At 42.6% G+C, this 21,008-nt stretch overlaps 1 protein-coding gene across 2 annotated transcripts; it reads right to left on the reverse strand.

Moving 5' to 3' along the window:
• Positions 1-491: 491 nt before the first annotated feature.
• tagapb (T cell activation RhoGTPase activating protein b) lies at positions 492-20,740 on the reverse strand. 2 transcript variants are annotated; one of them, XM_062468267.1, is made up of 14 exons: positions 20,452-20,740; positions 18,267-18,352; positions 9,286-9,456; positions 7,262-7,423; positions 5,941-5,982; positions 4,889-4,973; positions 4,701-4,754; positions 4,200-4,260; positions 3,808-3,956; positions 3,539-3,700; positions 3,130-3,239; positions 2,549-2,732; positions 2,213-2,309; positions 492-2,056 (listed from the first exon to the last, which is right to left on the reverse strand). In XM_062468267.1, exons 1-14 carry the CDS (start codon positions 20,542-20,544, stop codon positions 864-866), a joined length of 2,649 nt encoding a protein of 882 aa, XP_062324251.1. In that variant the 5' UTR covers positions 20,545-20,740; the 3' UTR covers positions 492-863. The 2 variants fall into 2 exon arrangements, with proteins under 2 accessions (XP_062324251.1, XP_062324252.1); XM_062468268.1 differs by lacking the exon at positions 9,286-9,456 and having other exon boundaries at positions 20,452-20,727.
• Positions 20,741-21,008: the final 268 nt, after the last annotated feature.

The raw sequence follows: 21,008 nt of genomic DNA on the forward strand, positions 1-21,008 counted from the left end.
CTTCTGCTGGTAGGCTCAAATGTAATCAAAGTGCAGGCCAGCTCAGAGAGGAGAAGCAAGGAAGCAATAATGTCACAAAGTTTGCAAGAGGAAGAGAGTAGCAGTGGCATCGTCTCATCGTGATTCAAAGAAAAAACTTCCACGTGATAGAGGCTGGTTTCCTTCTCTTTGCGCAGAGGCCAGAACATACTGTTCTCTCAATTAAGGGTTCAGCGTCTGTTACATAAGAGGCATGCACATGGGAGGCGTGTTGTAGTTAGCACATATTCACCCATCCTTGCATGACCAACCCTGACCAAATTTCTAATTAATGCATTAACTAATGATGTGGTCCGGTGGTCCAATGAGATACTCAAATCATTGTGCCCATGTGACGAATACGATTCCATTACAGTTTGGGAACTTCCATCATTGTTATTGTTTACAGGATAAGATATAGCATTAAAATCACAAGCTCTTCAATTACAAACAAACTGGAAAGGAGCCAAGGATAGTTTATAATAAAGGTGCTTTAATGTAGTGGAAGTAAAGATTTTGTTCAGACATATAAAAGACACAAGTACAACACTTAGAAATCTACTTCAATAAGGTCCATAATGGCTGTACAAATCAAATCAACAAAAGGAAAATAATAGACAAAAACTGATACTATAGCATGTGGGTCTCCCCTATTTGCAAATCATGTTTATTGACATACCTTTTTCAGTGGAAAGACTATAGGATTTTCTATATCCTTTTTAAATAGCTTTTTGTTTTTACATCTTGGTTCTGTCCTCTGAACAGTACTATAGAAAAAGTCTAACCCTAATAGTTGCACATAATGTGTGTACATTCAAGGGAAATAGGGACACATGGTATTGTATTTAAACGTATGTCTCCTTGGCACAAGCATACTCTTCATAAAAAGGCTGGCTGCAGCGCCTGGTCAACGTGTCATGATGAGCATGGGATAAAGATTCAGACATGGCCCTCTGACGGAACGTGACACTCTGCCCAGGTCTAGTGGCGCTAACCTCAGGGTCCTGGGAGAAACAGTCTGTGTACTGGTTGACAGGACAGGTTGACAAGAAGTTCTCATTCATAGAGGCTGGGCGGGACCTTCTGAGCTCTCTGGAGGCATCCTGCACTGTCATGGAGCGGTAATGCGGAGGAGCGGGCTGAGCTGCACTCTGCACAGCCTGCTCGTAGGACGGAGGCCGGCTGGGGAGCCTGCTATCCGCCCGCTGGAAGACCTCGATGGCTGACAGCGGGCGTGGTCGGGGAGACATTTCTCCAGGCTCAGCCTCACTCTGGGAGTCTTCCTGGAGGGTCTCACAGGGAAAAGGCTTGTCTTTCAAGGGGTCTTTCAGGCTGGCCCTGGAGCGGGAGAAAGGCCCCAGGCTCTTGGTCCTCATTGGGACTTTACCGTCGGCCCTCCCGGACTGGGAGCGTCGCTTGACCTCTAGGGTCACCCCAGGGGACTCTAGCGTTTGGTGGCTGGATCTGGGAGAGGTATGACGCGTTGACTGGGCCCTGCGAGGACATGCCGGCGAGGTCCTCGGGGAGCTGGTGAAAACCGAGCCCTCCGACTGGTTGGACGCAGCGCTCTCCAGGGAGCAGGACGAAGAACATAAGGAGGCGTTACCAGGGTTACGGATGTCGAAGGGCGGCATTTCTGTGGATGAGCCACCACCAAGGTTCTGAATACCTGTTGCCCCACCCCGCCCAGACCTCAGGAAGGAGTCATTGGAGATCTGCTTTTTCAAGGGCTGCTCTTCGAAAGCCGTCCTCTCCACAGAGAAGTCATCATGGCTGCGGGCTAGGCCCTGCACGCACCTCACCTCAGCCGAGGGGAAGATGGTTGGCTCGGAGCAGCGACGGCTGAAGGGGAGCTTGGTGAAGGTGTGGAAAATAGTATCCAAGGAGCAGGAAGGGACAGCTGTGTGTTCTGTTCTACCAGAGAAGAGGAGAGAGGGGGACGAACCACTGCCCTCCCCCTGAGTGGAGCCCATGCTGTCCCCTCCGTCTGGGTCGGTGCTGTCGTAGGCCGAGTCATGCTGCTGGGAGAACAAGGAATCTGAAGACAGAGAAAGGGAGCGAAGAGGATTCGGTCAGTTTGATGGGGTCAGTCGTATACTTAGTCGTCTTTTCCGATGTGAGGGACCAACTGAGTTTAGATAAGTTCATTTCAGTGAACCCACAATTGTAAAAATGACTTGGCTTGTTTATTTACCTGAGTTTTCCTCATCTGGATCTCCCAGCAGACTCTGAATTTTTTCTCCAAATACTTCATAGCAGTGTTTGATGAGGAACTGGCTCAGCTCGGTCACCTGCATAATGAGGAACATGAGTTTAAACACAAAGTTAATTTCAAAGAGAGTGAAAAAGTTCTCGAAACGAAAGTGCTAAGTGTGAAAGTGTCACGGTTTTATATATTCGTGCCATGACAGTCCCCATTGCAGAGTGAAGTCTACAGATCTTGGGTAACTACTTGTGGCTTTCACTGCTCCGACCGCACAGGCAGCTTCACAGAGCCAGTGCGCTAGCTTAGTCAGAACTGGATTCTTACCTTATCCACTTGCTCCTTCTGCTCGTCTAGTGTGCTGTCCTTGTGCAGCAGAGTGGGTGCGATGCACACAGCCAAGTTGTAGGCATCCATCTTGTTGGCATCAGAGTTCTCACTGATGTTGTGAAGCACGCAGAGTAAACACTGCAGCAAGAGGACGTTGGGCCCAGGCAGCTTGTCTGCCACCCTGGGGAGGGGGGAGGGGAAGGACACCAAGAGAGAACAGGAAGAAAATTAGTGATTGGTTTGCCGCCCTTTTCTTCCACACCACATTGCAGCTTCCCTTTTTCAGAAGGAAGGTGGCATAAAGAGAAGTGTCCTGTCTGAAATGCATAATTTAGGGCAGTGGCATTTCTTCCTGTTTTTGTTCTCTCTGTAAAACTCCATCCAAAAGCCCCTAAACTAATTATATACCACACCAGTTTTTTTTTTTTACTCCTACACCTGTTTGTCTACAACCCCCTTGTATGTGAAGTTATTTCTTACTCATCCATAGTTCGCAGGGTCACTCAAATATGGTATGAAAGTAATTAATAGTGCTCTTAGAGTAGATTTAATTATTTTATTAGCGGTTGTTAGCTTACCTCCTGAGCTCGGTGGATCTCTGCTGGATGTCCTCAGTCTCCAAGGCCTTCATCCAAACCTCGTACAGCTCAGACACCAGCAGGTTACCCGGAAGATCTTTCAGAAAACTCTGGAATGAACAAGTGGAGATGCAAGGAGGTGATGGCACATGAAAATGCAGTTGCTGAATCTACCGGGAGAGTGATAGTTTAAAGTGCGATTAAGTAATTTCACAATGTAGATTTTAGAGTGGAGGCTGTAACACCAGAGAGAATGGCTCCCATATTATAAACTGGGAAATTAGCTTGGTTTGGGAGTTCAGGAAAACCGGTAAAAACAATTTTGGACTGGCAATTCAATGCATTGCAAGAGTAGTGTTCAGTTAGCTGAGATGGAGGAAAGGACTACATAAAATATGGAGTTGTTTACCTTGAGGAGTCCCACTAGGATGACCACGGGCAAGTTCTCCATGTCCACGTCCTCACCGCAGTTGAGCTGCTCCCGGTAGATCTTCAGGTTCTTGCTGTTCCCCGTCTTCCTGAACACTCCCTCAGTGGTGGGGCCCTTCTTCCAGAGAAGCACTAACATCTCCTGAAGAGAGGAACCAGAGGGGGTCAGACTGGATGCGTTGGCTGCCTGCCAGTATGTGTGCATCAGCATCAGGCTGTACTAGTGGTTAGATAGGAGGGGGTGCGTACTGTGATGGGTTTGGGGAGAGTTCCTTCTTTGGGGCAAGTCTTGGAGAGCGGTCGTCCAAACAGGTGGTTGTCCATCTCAGAACGGAAGGACGTGCTGGCGAGCTTGGAGCCCCTCAGCTTCCTCAGAATACTCCACCTGCTGCCGTTTTCTGCCATGAGAGGAATCAGTGATGAGCCACAGTGTCAGATGAAGGCAACACATGAAACGATACCATCATTGAAATGGAGAGAATAAGACATTTGCTAATACAAAACATTCTACTATTTTTCTCTCTCTTTTCTGGGACTGCAAACTGTTTCCTTTTTCCTTTATGTGTCACTACCGCACGTTGGCACACACACTGAGCCCTCGACCGACCTCGCGGTCGAGAGTCGTTGACTTTCAAACTCACCAATGGGCTGTGTCCCTCGGTCGTCCTCGTTACACTGCTTTTGGTAGATCTTTGCTTCGCCCTGGAAATGCCAAATAGAACAATTAGATGATGTCATGAGCATGCAAGAGGAACATGCAAAAGGAATGGGTAGGGTGTGGACGTGTAACACCACACACTCACACATCCCCAGGCCACCCGCCTACCTACATGTGAGGGTAGCAGAGTGGATCAAACACCACACACAACCAGCCCCCACCCCCCCAAAGAACACCTGCTTCAAACCATCACACCCACAACAACACAGATAGGCTTCCTCCCTAAGTCTGATTTGGATGATCAGTGCTTCTCTGCTTCTCTGTTCAACAGGCTGCAAAACTGGTCACATTCCAGCACTTCTTCAACAAAACAGACATACCTTTTCCCGTGTGGGAGACACAGGTGCTTTAGTTAAACAGATGCATTCATGACTAAACTGCTGACAAAAAGAAAAATGGAAGCACAGTAGAAGTTAATACTCACATCAAGTGGAAAGTTGATTAAAGGTTCCATGCCTCCTCCTGTTAGAGTTTTAGCCTGAAATGAGAGAGAGAGAAAAAGAAAGAGAGAGAGATGAGTGACTTTCACAGTCTTGTCCCCCGTCTCTAGGTCAGTACCTTGAGAAGCACCATGTCTGCTGCTTCACATGGCAGAATGAAGAGGAGACTTACTGCGACACTGCTACTCAACACCTTCATCAGGACACCTGGGGGTTGAGAAGTATAGCCTGCTCTTTCTTTAGCTTCCTTTGTCCTCCTGGAATGAGGAGACATTTTTTATCAGTGACTTCCGTTCAGTAGTGCATAGTTGAGATGGACTATAGAACGGAGGAGTGGCAAGAGTCTGGCTCTTTCTCCTCAAAAACAAGTACTATTCTATTACAGCTAGATAACACATTACTCAGAAGTTAATAAATCCTTACATTTTGTGCAGATTTTTTTTAAATGATAAACATTTTCAAATTTTCAAAAAACTTTAAATTCAGATCACATTAACTACCACGTGACCACTTGCCAATACCTATAGGACAGCGTAGCCACTAGGAGGCCTTGGAGGGCCTAGGACCCTCATTTACATGTTTGTCTTCCCAAATTTCTGATTACTTACAATTTTTCCCCCCTCATTTTAAAATGACCCCCCAAAATTGCTATTCTGGCCACGTTACTGCTATAGGAACAACATTGTAGTTACATATGGATCTGCTATGTAGTTACACTTCATTACAGTTTAGCGGTACAAGTTATAACACAAGCGAAACTTGGTATGGGGGAGGTTTGGTTTTCCAGGGTTAAGCAAATGTTAACATTGTTCTTGTTTTGGTAACAAGACCATCAACTGCCCCTGTACAATATCCACTTACCCCTTAAACTCCCCCATACTGTGCCTTCTTACACTTTAGAAATAACCTATACCGCTAACAATACCATTTAATGACGTAACAATTCTGAGGTATCTACACTGTTTTTACTCTAGGTATTTCTATGTAGTTACATGATAGTTAATAGTCATCTTAATATAAGTGTTGCTTAAACATCTTTTAACTGTACAGCAGGTATGAGTGAAAAAGTTCAGGTAATAAAGTTCACATTCAGACACGAAAACAATAACACTGTTGAAAATATGACAGATATAGTGTGTTGTACATTTGATCAAATCATAAAGATTAAGTAACCATTAGCATTTGTACTGTATTATTGTATTATCAATGAGTGATAGGGCTTACCTGTGAAGAGTATCAATCCAGCGTTCTTTCACCTCAAGCGAGCTATAGGCAAAATAACAGCATGGCGCAAGTTACTAATCCACAGACAACTACTGTGTCATTTCACAGACTGAAGAGACTCTACACGCCCTCCCTTTTAACAGCTTGGCTGGAAACTCAGAACTCAGTCATGGGGACAGGAAGCAGCATCATGGTGGCCACCAACCAGACACCTTCCACTTCCTTTCAAACTGGAGCTACTGTGGTTGGTGGAGGAGTGGAAAGACAGTGATGAGTGCATGTGCTATACACTAACCCAGATTAAAGGGTAAACTGTGTGTGGCTGTGCTTGCCCGTGTTTGTGCGTGTCCATTAATTTAAAAACAGGAATTGTGTGCGTGTGTGTGAGAGAGAGTTTTGATCAATCAGATACCACTGTGAGGGCTGATGTGCCCCAGACTGGAGGGTTCTGTTTTGACAGCACAGCTTGACAACACCGTGGGAGTGACATGACTCAATGACCCATTTTCAATATTCATTATAATTAAGTCACTGATGTAAAATTATACACTGAGTTAGATTCTAAACAATAGAATCTATTTATTTTCTATCATGTTTTTCTTCCTCTCTCTCTCTTTATGTGAACATAAAAATGGATTCATTTAACATAGCAACAGACAATACAGGGGGTTGGTTTGAACCTGGGATTTGCTGATCATAAGCAGTCAAATTTTCTATCATTGAGCTATATCAACACCCTGTTGATGTTCATTGTTTTTAACTATCCTTATTTAACTTCACTTTTACTTTCTTTATATAATTAATCCATGGTGTCAAATAATCATAATTTGAGCATATTTTGTTCATATTAGAAAACTGTCTAGTTTATCCTTCTACCATAAGACCAAAATGAATACTTGTTTGTCCGAAGTACACTGCAGTAAAACCCCTGTTGCAAGTCGAGCATATGATGAGTCTAATGGTCAGTTTTCTACTTCCTGTTTCTCCAGCCATAATCTTGTGATGTTGAAGGCTTAACTGGCTCTCACTTCCCCATTTCATCCAAGAACTCACATTCTCACAAAAGTAGCAATTTTTGTGATCCAGCTGGATTTTGTGTTTTGTTAATTAATCTACAAGGGATAGCAATTTGGTGAACATTCTTCATTAAGAGATACCAGTAATCAATGTTTTACCCACAAGAAAATAACTGTAGTGGAGCAACCATAGAGCTCTGGATTTTCATCAAATTGATTATTTTCTAATCATAAGTTTACTAAACAAGCAAAACATGATAAAAAGAATGTTGTTTGTATGCGTGTATGTGTTGGCTGTTACTCACCGAAAGGATAGGACACAGAAAGATAGAGGCCATGCCAAGACCAGGGAAGTCTTGAGGTCTATCTCTCCTTCTCCATCTTCCTCCTCTAGCTCGTCCTCAAATCCATAAAGCCACACATCCTCAAGACTCACCCTATGCTTCACACGGTAGCTAGAGCTCGGCCTATTGACAGACAGACAGACAGACAGACAGGAGACAGACAGACAGACAGACAGGAGACAGACAGGAGACAGACAGACAGACAAACAGACAGACATGAGACAGTAGACAGGAGCCAGACAGACAGATAGATATTAGCATATTATTTTATTGCATTTAATGGATTCAGTGATTGACTGCTTTAAGGAAGTGCTCATGTCAGTACTGTCTTTTGACATGAGGTAGAGTGTTGTGTTCCATGACTAGTTTCCTGTTAACCACTTTTAATTTCATACTGTACCATAGACTTTCACCCTGTCATAAATGCGTAGATTGCAACCACCCCCACAACACACGTACAGTACAGGCCAGAAATTAGGTGGAGTCTCAACCTACAAATATTAACAATTTTTTAACAAATGTGCTACCATGCATTAAAATGTGGTGTATATGATGTCTGAAAGTTATGAAGTTTAATGAACACAGATCACATATCCAGTTATCAGCTATTTAGAGCATACCTGTCTCTGAACCCCGACCTTACTCTCTATGTCATCCATTGCTTGACATTGTGATGACATTTTAAGAAAGGTAATTTCATGAGGTCAGCCATGTAATGGCTCAGCTTTTAGCAGCTCCATTTCCTCATCTCCCACACCTCTTCACCAAAAAAATCATTTACAACGGACTGTTTCCTGGAATCGTTGAAAGTAGGAAAAACGATTGAATTTGAGGGTTTAGGTTGGTTGAGGGGCAGTTCTATGGGCATATGTGAAGCCCTCTGTGACATGCTTGCGTGTAAAAAGGGCTATACAAATAAATTTGATTTGATTTGATTGAATGTCATTTTAGGAGGGGTGATGACGTAGGGCTGAATTTTAGGGGAAGGGTGATGAATGGGGGATGATGAAGGGGAGGGGGTGAAAGGGGAGGAGGGTAGAATAAGACTGCTCAGAGTGGTTATAAACTTGATATATAAACTTCAAATGATTATATTTACTCTACCCCCTCAAATTCTCAACTGGAATTGTGGGCAGCTGTAAGGGGAAATAAGAAAGAAGAAAACACTTACTCTTGTGATTGAACTCCCACTCAAGGCTAGTTAAAGCTTCCACTGTTTATGCTTTTTAACCTGTACAGTACATTCATCCTGTGTTATCTAAATCAGCTGACAACTATTGTGCATCTGTAAAGGTTTCAAATCCTTCACAACTTCCTGAGAAAAACAAAGCCAGTGACAAAGCGAAAGTGGTCAGTTTTGGCAAATCCTCAGAGGAAAGCACCCAGGTTTCTGCCTGTGTGTCGACTTTATTTACAAAGAGAAGTCGGTTGAACCCATCCACCCAGGAATTCCCCTTACTGTCATAAATGCCCTCCTGTAATTAGCCACACTGATATTTTCAGTCAAGTACAGTCTTGTGTGTGTGCACAGCAAGTGTGTGTTTATGTGTGAGCAAGTGTCAAAACTGAGCAGTCCAGACTCCAAGTCTGATCAGAGAGGGAAGTCTGTCTCCAAACACTGTTCCATCCAACATAGAATTTGCACATGACAACTTAATTACTAACTAATGTGTACTATCGTCCTATCCTGCTATTCTGCCATCATAAAGGGCAGAACCTTGCTCTTGGAATGGACTGTGAGTGAAACAATACATAGACATGATGAACAGTTTGTTTTAGCTTCTAGGTTTGTTTATAGGCTAGATAAACTCATACACTATTTGTTTCTGTGTGTGTGTGCATATATTACCATCTGTGTGTGTGTGTGGGTGTGTGTTATCGTGTGTGTGTTATCATCTGTTTTCATCTATGTGGGGGTGTGTTATCATATTTATGTGTGTGTCTGTGTGTGTGTGCATGTGTTACAATCTGTGCACAGCTCTTACTTGAGCTTGGTGATGAAAATCACATTGCAGAATAAGAAGATGTGCCTCTCTCTGGTCTTGTTGCCCTCAGTGACTTGGATCCACTCGTCCAGCAGAAGCTCTCCATTCTCGCTGCTCAGGCCCAGCACAAAGGGACACTGCTCCACGGCCACCCAGCACGAGGCCTCCTCCCTGGGGGACAGAGTGCTCAGTGATTGGATGACATTCCTTTACTCTGACAGACACCATCAAGTTCAACCAGTGTGAACACAATCTCGGTGCTCAGTTCTCCCTCTTTTTTTATCTAGGAATGTCTGGAGGGAGTCAACTGATGGAAGTGTTGAAGGGTTTACATGAAGATCCCTATATATTGATACAATATCCTATATTGGACCTAGATTTCAATCAGATGAAATAAGAGCTAATGAGACAAATTTGCAGGTAGCCGAAAAAATCTAAACTGCACAAATAGTTGTCAATGTAAGTTTGCTTTAAAGGGGCGATTGATTGCAAAACCGATTTTACCTTGTCATAGTTGAAAAATGACAGTTTGGTGTGTAAAATACATTTACATTTACATTTAGTCATTTAGCAGACGCTCTTATCCAGAGCGACTTACAATAAGTACAGGGACATTCCCCCGAGGCAAGCAGGGTGAAGTGCCTTGCCCAAGGACACAACGTCATTTTGCACAGCCGGGAATCGAACTGTCAACCTTCTGATTACTAGCCCGATTCCCTAACCGCTCAGCCACCTGATTTCCCCTGAAAATAGACATACAGTGAACCTCAAAGTCCATTGAAACCTCTTTCCTATCAAAATTTCACTTCTCACTACTATTTTGAAACTGCAACTTGCAAACGCTAGCTTTTGAAACGTCACAAGTTTGCAGCATCAACTTTGTCACGCCCCAAAATTTACATTTACCCGCCCTCTGGTTTTCCGGTCCAGGAACATAAACGGAGATCGCTTACGGTGCGTGTCCACTACAGCGGAGCGGAGCGGCGCGGAGCGTCGGCTTCCAATTCATTGTCAATGAAATTGGGCGTTGATGCTTGCGTATGGCATTGTGGGAAGGCGAGCGGAGCAGAGCGTTGCAAGTTGGATTTTCTCAACTTTATGTAAATGAGGAGCGTGAAAATGCTAGCGTTGGCCAATCGGATTGGTTTCTTGTTTCTTGTAACGTAGCAACTGTTGCTCATGGTAAACATGTCTAGGTTTTACAATTTCAAGATGGAGGAGAAACTTATCATATGTGTCTGCACACCCAGTTCTGTTCAGAACAAAGTTACGTAATCTGACAAGCCTGAATTTAAAGATTACATTAAACTAATAATGCATGGTGCAGGGTTGCCGATGTTGTCAGTGTCCCTAGTATGTTTTTATACTTTTAAATTCAGTCTCGTCACATTACGTGACTGTTCTGTGCCACTGCTAGCTTGCTTGCCCAGCCTACAAACGACTGGTTGAGTGACCGGTGGCGTAACATAAAAATTCAGTATTAATGTTGTGTAAAAGTGGTATTTTGATTGATTGTGTGAGTACATGAATCCAAGTCTGCACGCTTGGCCATGACTACAACAGTGACCTTAGAGGACAACAACTCTGTATTACAGTTTTTCCCCATTGCTTTGGCTCATTTCACGAAACAGAAATGACATTCTCAAAACAACACGTGCAAACCTCCAAAACACTGGGAACTTGTTCACAAACGATTGGAATTTTTCATTCCTTTAATCAAATTGCAATTGTATTAGCACATCCTCGTAAATGACAAGTGCAATTGCTACAGTTTGCACAAATTTCAAATGATTTAGCACATCTATGAAATGGTTAAGTACAATTGCCTTCAGTTAGGCCAATTACCAATTGAATATATCTTGCTGGTCTAAACTGACTGTTGCTTCTCAGTCAAGTGGTTATTCGCTGCAAAACATTGGCATCATTTCCTTGTATACATCATCACCTGCACAATAGTTCACTCCAGTGTCAAAATCTTTCAGGCACATAATACCATGAAAAACATCATGGTATATACTGTAATATGGATCTCTTGGATCAACTGGTTACAGTCATTGGCAGGGTTTCCAAGATTCGTTAAGAAGCTCTTAACGCTAAGAGCTTCTTAGGAACGTTCTAAGAACGCTCTAGAACGCTCTTAGAACGCTCCTAAGAAGCTCATAGCGTTAAGAGCTTCTTAACGAATCTGGGAAACCCGGCCATTGTCAGGTGCAACTAGAACTTTACTAAACAAAGGGACACATCCGATCACCAATCACACAGTAAGTTTAGTTAGCTGACAGGAGCTATCCAGGAGTATAAATGCTTCTGATCAAGCGCTGTTTGCTTACTTTACTTTATTTATAATTAAACTTAGTCTTTTCGTTAGTGAAGAGGCAGACTAAAACCCTTTCTTCAACACATTTTTAATTCAATTAAACTATTAGGTCCGGATTTGAGCGTTGGCGAAACTGAAGGTGTCAGAATAATTACAAAACAAGCGTCAAAGTTGTCGTGTGTGAGTCTGGCCAATCATGAAATAGCTGTGTCGTCATTAGAACCCGTGCAGTTGCTCTTGAGAAAATGCGCTCGGCTACACAGCCGGCAGTTCTCGAATCGATCTCACGGTACTTTGATGGCCAAGTCACAGTGACCTAGCCTCGGCGCCGTCTCAAGTCGGACAAAAAGTCTAACCAGAATTCACTGTTTCAAGTCAGCCGCCCGCAGCCGGCTGCAGCGCTGCATGAAGTCAGTTCATGTCGAATGCACCTAATGTTAGCTAGACTCTAGCTCATCTGCTTTTTATTAACGCTGATTTGCAAGGAATGCAAGAACAGCTAGATAGCGAAAAAACCTAGAGTAGGCATGTAAACTAGTTTAGCTTGCTAATGCAAGAGCATAGGTAATGTGTGATGATTTAGTTTATTGGCAATGGGGCTAACGCGTTATTTCATGTTCCTGACTGAGTTTCATTCGAATAAATAACCCGTACATGTAAATCTACAATTCACGATGCATGTTTGTCCAGATCTTTGGCAGGTTATTTTTTATCTAGCTAACTGAAGCTGAGTTGAATCACGATATAGTTACTAAGCTGTAACGTTCTACCCACCTAAGTCGATACAGTTTGCTTCGACAACAGAAGTGGAAACAACTAACGTAATCATTTCAAATGATATCTAGTCAATCTGTTGAAAACAGTGTTGTGTAGACACAATAGATTTATTTGTACGTTTTTATTTCAAGTCTCCACCTTCGTTGTTTCAGTGAGTTTTGGCCGTGTTGCGTCTTTGCTCCACAGCTTCACTCGTTGTAAAGCAACCAATCAGCGCGCAGCTCATCTCATGAGCATACCATAAAAGGAGAAAACCTCGCGTTTTTTCCCGGGACAAATTGAATGGAAGCATCAGGGGGCATAGAACTAGCCTGGCTCTGCCCTCCTACGTACTTCCGCTCAATTTAGATTTTGCTTCTGTACTAGGTCTGGCCATTCAGTACGTAAGTCAGATTTTTCAGGTTGATTTTCAACCGGCCAATCAGCGAATGGCTGAGAACGATGACGTTAATGGCGTGCGCTAGTTTGTGTTGTAGTTCCGTAATGGCGGCGGAGAAAGATGCGAGCGAAGCCATTCGGTCCGTTGTGGCAACGCTGCCGAATATCCAACAGCTAAAGCCGGAGCAAGAACAAGTTTTGCTGAGTTTTGTTGGTGGCCATGATGTTGTGGCCCTCCTCCCCACGGGGTTCGGGAAAAGTTTGATTTTCCAGCTATGGCAGCTAGCTCTGTTACAGTAGTGGTGAAGGAATTGGCGAACGCTAGCGATTGGTTATGGCAGATCAGAGTGGCTCTGGGCAGATCCAATAGTTTTAAACTTCAACAGAGTACCCGCCTACAAGGAAGTCAATGCTTGTCAATGGAGCGAGGCCAGACTCTGTACAAATGAAATGTACGAGAGTCTGGTTAGGACCAGGCGAGCATAGAACAGCACCCGGGCCATTTTCAGCCCAACCAATGTTACATACCCTATTCGGAGACCTTAACCCTTGTGTTCTCCTCGGGTCGTTCTGACCCATCAGTCATTGTGACCCACCGTCGTATTGCGACAACTTTACCGCATACAAAAACAAAGTGAAGCATTTTCTTTTAACCGTCGGGCTGTCTCAGACCCCCCACATTGCGAAGGTTAAAAGAAAAGTATTTTTATTTGTTTTTGTATTGGGTAAAATTGGGTAAACACAATGATGGTTCGTTATGAACCTTTGGGTCATGTGACCCGAAGGCAGCACGAGGGTTAAGGAACAGTGTGAAATACCCCCCAAAAAACAGTCAATCACCCCTTTAATGCGTCAGTCTGTGCTAGTTCCCGCTTCCAGGTAATAATAAAGCAATAAATATTTGTCCGTCCGTCTGTCTGTGTAAGTTTTATTAGAACCGGTTGTGAATGCTGTTGTGTTGTCACTTAATGTTATGGTGTTGTAAGTAGTTAATTGTTCTTTGAAATGCAGCGTTTTTATAAATGTTTCGTTTTTGTTAATGTCGTTGTGTTGTGTGCTAATATTGTTGTTTTCAGCTTTTGTTTGCTTCGCTAATGTTGTGTTGTGCACCCGTGTGTCACCGTACAAATAGGCCTACATGGGGTGACGGTGAGGTTGAGATTGCTTGAAGCAAACTCGAAAAAACGCTTCGACTCAAAGCGTCTTTGCAACGCCACCATTTGCCACCATGTTTCGCACTGGATCCTTTTTGCCAAGTTATGGATCTTGTGAGAAATAACTATCAAAGCATTAAGCTGAGCTCCACTAAGCTCTTGAGCCACTGATCTCAAGCGACACTGTGTGGAGTTAAAACGCTGTATAGCCAGCTCTGATGAGTGGTTCGTGAAAATTAAATACCGGTAGTCTTGCAAAGTGCACAGCTTTCTGACAAACTCATTAAAGACAAGGGGACTCCACGAAAGATTGCGTAAACAGGCCAGCAGTGAATTTTGTTAAATTAATTCATGCGTTTACAAAAACTCACACCTTGTAAATGTGCACGTAGTGGCGATTTTAGACCCATTTTAGACCCTTTTTATGGGTGCTCAAGCACCCATAAATTTCATCTCAGCACCCCTAAAAATAATAATAATAAAAAAATATTGTTTTGTTATCATTTGATGCTGGTAGTTCATGAAGAAAGGAACATCCTTAGTTTTTTCATTCATTAAATATTTTGCATAATAATACATAAATGTATTAATTGTTATCCAGTGAAATTAGGGATTTATATTAGCAAGGGGGTTTAGCACTTTTGCAAGGCACTGTATTCATGTCACATTCTCATTGCGGGCTGAGCACCCCTAAAGGTCTGATCCTAGAATCGCCCCTGGTGCACAGCCTCCTCAATCAGTTTCTTGACGCATATAGCGAGCCGCAAACAGGTATAGGGCCTACAACAGGAACAATGTTTTTACAAATTTAGCCTCCTCTGTCGGTTGTCGGTGTCAAATGCACTGCATAGCACAAAGGAAAAAATACAAATGTTATTGTAAAAATGGCAAACGCTTAGGTAGAATTGTACATGCAGCGCTGTATGGTGAATTAGGCCAACAATTATGACAACTGCCTCAACCATTTTGCATGTAATGACTTATGCAAATAACTAAATGTCTAGATGTTTGTGGGGGAACACTATTTAAAAGAGAACCAATAAAATACATTTTGATCAACATGACAAGCAACTGATAATGTAGGAAACAGCAGACTATTCATTGGCAATGAATATACCAGAGCATTGACAGTTTGTTCAAAATAATGAGAAATTGCTTTTATGATTGGCCTACATGTTGTGGAGGTTGAAGAAGAAGTACTTTTGAGAAATGTAGTTACCAAAGCTACGAAGAAAAACTGTCAACAACAGCTGCATCACGGACATTGCACAATTTATCTATAATTCCAGAAATCTGTGTGTGTCACCAACATCTTACTCACCGACTGCATTACAGGCACTGTGCCCTATCTATAATTCCAGGAATTTGTGTGTGTCACCTCGTTTATTTCAGCAAATATGACAAAATGTGCATCTCAACAACATTACCGACCCTTCATTTAATGCTGCTGTGTTGTTGGCTATTGTTATTGTGGGTTCAGCTTTAGTTTGCTTTGGTAATGTCGTTGTGTTGTGCACTTTAGGACCAGTGTAAATCTCCATCTGTTCGTCTCTCAAAGGCCATCGTGAGTAAGAACAAGCTTTTTAATTCCAATGAAATGTCACCACCAGTGTGGACCTAATCCTTTTCCTGCAGATCAATACTAAGCAAAGTTCAGTCTTTTGAGGCCATTCACCTGCTCAGGTATACCGGTATTAAGATTTTGCATTTGCTTTTTGAGAGCATGGAAATAAATACTGCTCCATGTATGTTATGTCTTTTATGTTCACAAACCGATTTGCAGAAGGAAACAAGACATACTTAACAATGGTCATCTAATAACAGTAAACATCAGTAGTAGAAAGAAGTTTTACTGTGTAGTTTCCATAAAAACATCAGGGCTTGGGAATGTTTTCAATTCTAGTACACACCACACACTGGTACTTTTTGCAGTTCAGTTTGTGACGAAACTGAATTTTTATTCTTTGATTTTGACTTAGTCATTTGTAGTGAGGTCCACAAGACCACACGGAGCCAACATCTTGCCACACCTGAAGAGTGATTCAATCACATCAGAATCAGCCCTTGTGACACCCTCAGTATGCTGATTACCCACCAAACGCCGATGCAAAGGAACCATAGAATGGGGGGGGGGGACCTCCCCAATCTACCAAATCAGCCCTCCTGCTAGCTTGCAAGCTTCAAAGGGCCTGATTTAGACAACACGTCTCCAGCGACCATTTGCTATCCGTTTCGGCAGCGATTTGAACAAAGAACATACCTTGATCAGAACTTTTGAGGAAAGTTCTTGAGACTTTACCACAAGAGTACTAGGTGGAGAATTATGAGAGGGATATTTGTGTTATGTTTGTTACTTTGTTTTAATGTTGTGTTCACTGAAATCTTGATTCTAGTAACAACTCCTTCTTCCTGAAAGATAACCACGTCATTCTTGGTATCTACACGAAGCTATCATAATAAAACAATCATTCAACTATATTTTGTAACTGTACCAAGATGTCCAGAACAATATTTGAACCATCGAATGATCAGCCAGAGATCAGATCACACCTTTGGTAGGTGTGAAGGAAGGAGGGGGGAGTTGAGAACCCAGCTTCCCCCAATCCACATCTGACCCCAGACGGGTCCTCCCTCGAACTGTATAAAGCCCTAAGATGACCATCAATCTCGGACTCCAGCGAAACCGACCATGGCATGAACGCCATCAGGATTGGCGTTCCAAGGACGTCGCCAAGCTTCTCCTGAGATTCAACTTTATAGTGATCGCGACACTATCTGGACGTTTCAACAGAAGAACCAAAAACGCAATTCCAAATGCGACTTCACTGAGATACCGCAGACTCAGTCACATGACCCAGCGCAGCCGCGCTGTGACTTCAGATTCTTCAAATGGACCTTTGGCGCAAACCGCCCTCAACATCATTGATCAACCCCTGATCAAACGTAACTATGGCTAACGCTCTTTCCTCCTCGACATGGCATTGGCGTGAGCTCTGTTTATGATTTGTAAGGATGTAATCACTGACTGTACAATTTCTGCCTTTCTTTAAGTTAGACCATTTCATTCTGTTCATTGAAACCAATCTCTCATATCAAACCCATAATCCAACTTTTCATTAGATCTGTTTACCTTACTTGAATAAATTCATTGTAAAGATATTTTGACGTGCGTGTTCACTGATGTTACGATTGGCTCTACTCTTAGAACGAATTCATTCCTAAAGATGAGACTGATTATTACATATTAAACATAGGATTCCCTAATGTCCTAAACCAATATTAGGGTGGTGCCCCAGACTTTATGATAAATTAAGTATTTCTATCTTTAAACGAGCAAACCCCGCTACACATTGTAGTCCTATGTGTTAAGAATAACATTCAGATGGCCCCAAAGGGACTCTCCCCAACTGAATTATGCTCTTTTCACCCCCTCAAAAATTGCATTTCCAGCCTACATAGTTTATTTCTTCACTTGTCTCTGGACTGTCATAAAAGATCACATACCCACCCAAAACAGCTAACTGTCTCACCCACTATAGTGAAACCAACACCTTTCAGCCCCCTCTGCTTGTGTTTGCTTGTATGTCAGTGGGTGGGTGTGAGAGGACGTGATGTGCGTCTGTGATAAGGTGACGAAGTCTGGTCGGACTACCCCAACACATCTTTTCACTGTGGTGGTCTATGTGTCACCTGCGCTGGGACCTACACCAGAGCAGATCAATGTTACTGTTCAGATTACATTTGTTTATAGAAAATCAAACCAATGACAATACTTGAGAATGCATTGTGATATATTATACTTTCATCATTAACAGGACTGTGTTTGATCAACAACAGTATAAGTGAAAAGAGAAACGTCAATGAGTATCAATCGACAATGATTGAATTTAAGGCTCTGGTTCTTACTGCTGACCTCTACTGGTTTATTAATCTCAGTTTAGTTGCACTACAATATTTATAGACTAGAGTCACATTTCTGCAACTTAGTAAAACAACTACTTGAGTCTTCAGTGACTGTTATGTTACAGTAAACAGGGGTCTGGAGTGGGAGTTGTAAGTGGGTTCAGACAGCTTGTGAAAACCCCCTCTACAACAGACTGCTGCAGCCCCTCTCCTGATCTGCAGTGCTGTTGTTATGACTCACACAAATCCTGTTCAACATGTGGTCACCAAGGCAGAGAGACACTGTCACTCATTTGCACGTGCATCTATAAACATACAAACACTTTTATGAACAGCTCCAAATGCTTTGTTGTTTGTTGTTTGTTACAAAGGTTTAAGATGGGTTATAAAATGCAATTAGCTAAAAGCTAGATTTGATAGACAGACAGATGTCTAGGGCAGAGCTAACCCACCTGATAGGGGACCAGGGCATCCCCAAGGCCCTCCCAAAAACCAGGGATGGAGCAGAGCGACGTCTCTGAGCCAGACAGCGGAGGTGCTGTAAGAAAACAGAGAGTTTGATCATTAATCAAGCATATTTGACAGTGTAATCATAAAGCATATAAATCAGCTACACCAACACAGTAACAAACATCTAGACAATGATCCAATGTAATAGAATGAGTTCTGATTGGTAAAGGAAGCTAGCTGTAGGTACAGTATCTCGGTTTAAGGGATCTTTACTTTAGTTCTCAGTGCTGTACAAATTCACTAACTAATTTTCCAACCGGGCACGTCATCTTTCCTGTTTTACTGTTTTCATCCCACACTGGATAATTTATTAACCCACCACTGTCAACTGGCACGGAGCAATGTAGAGAAAACATAGGCCGGCTAAAACAATTGCGGTTTGTTAAAGCAGAAAGAAGCAACAGCCCCCACCCAACCTCCAGAGCCAAGTCCACTGTGAGGGACTAATGAGTGCCATGTGCACCATGCATCATGATTGGACAACAGAAATCTACACTATACTGTTTGGCCAAGAATAATGAAGGCATTATTTCGAAGATGTTTTTTGACCCGGAGACCGAATATAGTTAGTTGTCACTTTTTGTCAATTTCTCAGAGATTGTCTGTTGTATTGCATTCAAAATGTAATTACAATACACCATATGTAATGCACAAGTTGGTGTGGTTATTGTTTATGTAAATCAAACTTCAAATGCATAGTGTTGTCTTAAATACATGGTCTGCGACAGGGGCGTCGTTAGACCCTTTTTACTGGGGCACGTGCCCCAGTATAAATCTGCTGTGCCCCAGTAAATTCTAAAGTTTGAGTTTTATTTACTTTAACAATTTACTTTATTAGTCAGTGCATTCATTTAGATTGATAATCCAGGAAATTATAAACGCAGTATCCCAATCAACGCTTGTAAAATCAAAGCAGTTTAACCGAAAACACAAACCGATGCCCACAGAATTCCATGTCAACGCGCTCTTCTGAGCTTGCCAAATAGCCACTGACAAGAAACTCATTCTGTGTGAAATTCAGCAAAAAAAAAGTCAGAAATCTGTAGTGTCTCTTCTGTAGTGTTGATTATTTTTTATACTGTGAACTGACCACTTCAGTAGCGTGGGAAAAATGTTTCTTGTAGTAATGTACACTGTATCATAACAGTTCTTTCATATTTTCAACATAGTGCTAAAACCTACACAGCAAAATAGCTGAACATTTACAATAATATCTACATGACTTACTGTACATAAAAAAAAAATATCCAGTTCACATTTACAGTTTTTTACGAATATGTGTCATCATGCAATTTCAGATTCTGAGGTTGTTTACCAAATCAAATATTTTTTATTGTGGCGGTTTGAATTGACAGCAGCTGTTATTTGAGGCTGAGGTGAGGTGTGAGAGCAGTCTTCCTCATGACTGAACCAGCAGGCAGCAGGGAACATGATCAGGAAGCTATCATACATAGATTAGGTTTGAGAGGTCAGTGCTGGTTTATAGATAGCGGTTTTAAGGTGGTGTTGTTGTGTGTGTGTGCTGTCTTTGTTGGTTATGTATGTAGAGAGTCCGTTTTTGTATGTTTGCACAGACAATAAATAGGTAGGTTGTTTATGGGTCTTGTCTGTGTGCTTGACTGCAGCCCATTATTTCTCTTGTCCTCACTCTCTCTACTAGAACAACTTAGTATGCGCTTTTGTGGATGGAACATTTCAATTAAGTCAAATGCATTTTTGCTGAAATGTTTTTTTTAAAGGGAAATGTAAACATCCAATAATTATGTACAAAAAATAATAATTTCAACTAAAATGTACAAATTGCTGTCACAAATAAGAAACCTGCATAATTACTCAATTAGTGCTAACCAAGATCTTTACTTGTGTCAGAGTTGATCTCAGCAAGTTCATTCTATACGACCATAGTAGCTGGAAAGCACAAAGCACCAAAGCCTATAAAAATGTAATATCTCCCAAGTCAGGCATTTCTATTTAGAAATAAAAATTGTAGTTGCACAAATATTTATAATTTTTCAAGGTCAAAAGCTTACAAAGAAACAGGTTGATTTTCCAGACTGCCATCTATGATGAGAACATTGCTGTGTCACATTGAATTGAAGACATGTCTGCTTTTCCATATGTACTTACAGGCTTGATGGAGACAGCAGCATCGTCATAGCTTCCTCTCCTCATCGCTGCCATTCCAAATTCTAGGCTTGTCTCTGGACGCTGTGTGTCCATGTCTGTTTGTCTGCCTCAGGTTTCTCTGTGTCCTGTACCCCTGAGAGATGGATTGTGTGGGAGTTGGGCCGTACAGACAGGGAGTTACCAAAAGCACAGGAGGCCAGCTTCAATGGGATACTCAACATCACTGACCGGCTTCTTCAGCTGGTGCTAATGATGGGGTTCGAACAATGGAAACCAGGCAGACAAAAGAAGAGAGGGAGAGATCTGCCTGACCAAGATCTGCCTGGCCCCCAAAGGTCTGTGGTACGCCGGGCCTCCTTTGCCCCCCTCTTGTCCCTTGTCCACCCTGTTCTGATCTGGCAGCTCCAGGCCATAATTGAGATGGGACTCGGAGTCCCACCAAACGCTGCCAGGTTTCTCGCCCCCATTTCCAGGCTAATGAGGATGACAACCAGGAAACAATACTGATTGGGAGAAAGAGGGCAATGTCTCTCGTCCCTTCCCTACCTCCTTCCCCT

Source organism: Osmerus eperlanus, chromosome 8 (assembly GCF_963692335.1).
Source record: "Osmerus eperlanus chromosome 8, fOsmEpe2.1, whole genome shotgun sequence".
NCBI classification, from domain to species: Eukaryota; Metazoa; Chordata; class Actinopteri; order Osmeriformes; family Osmeridae; genus Osmerus; species Osmerus eperlanus.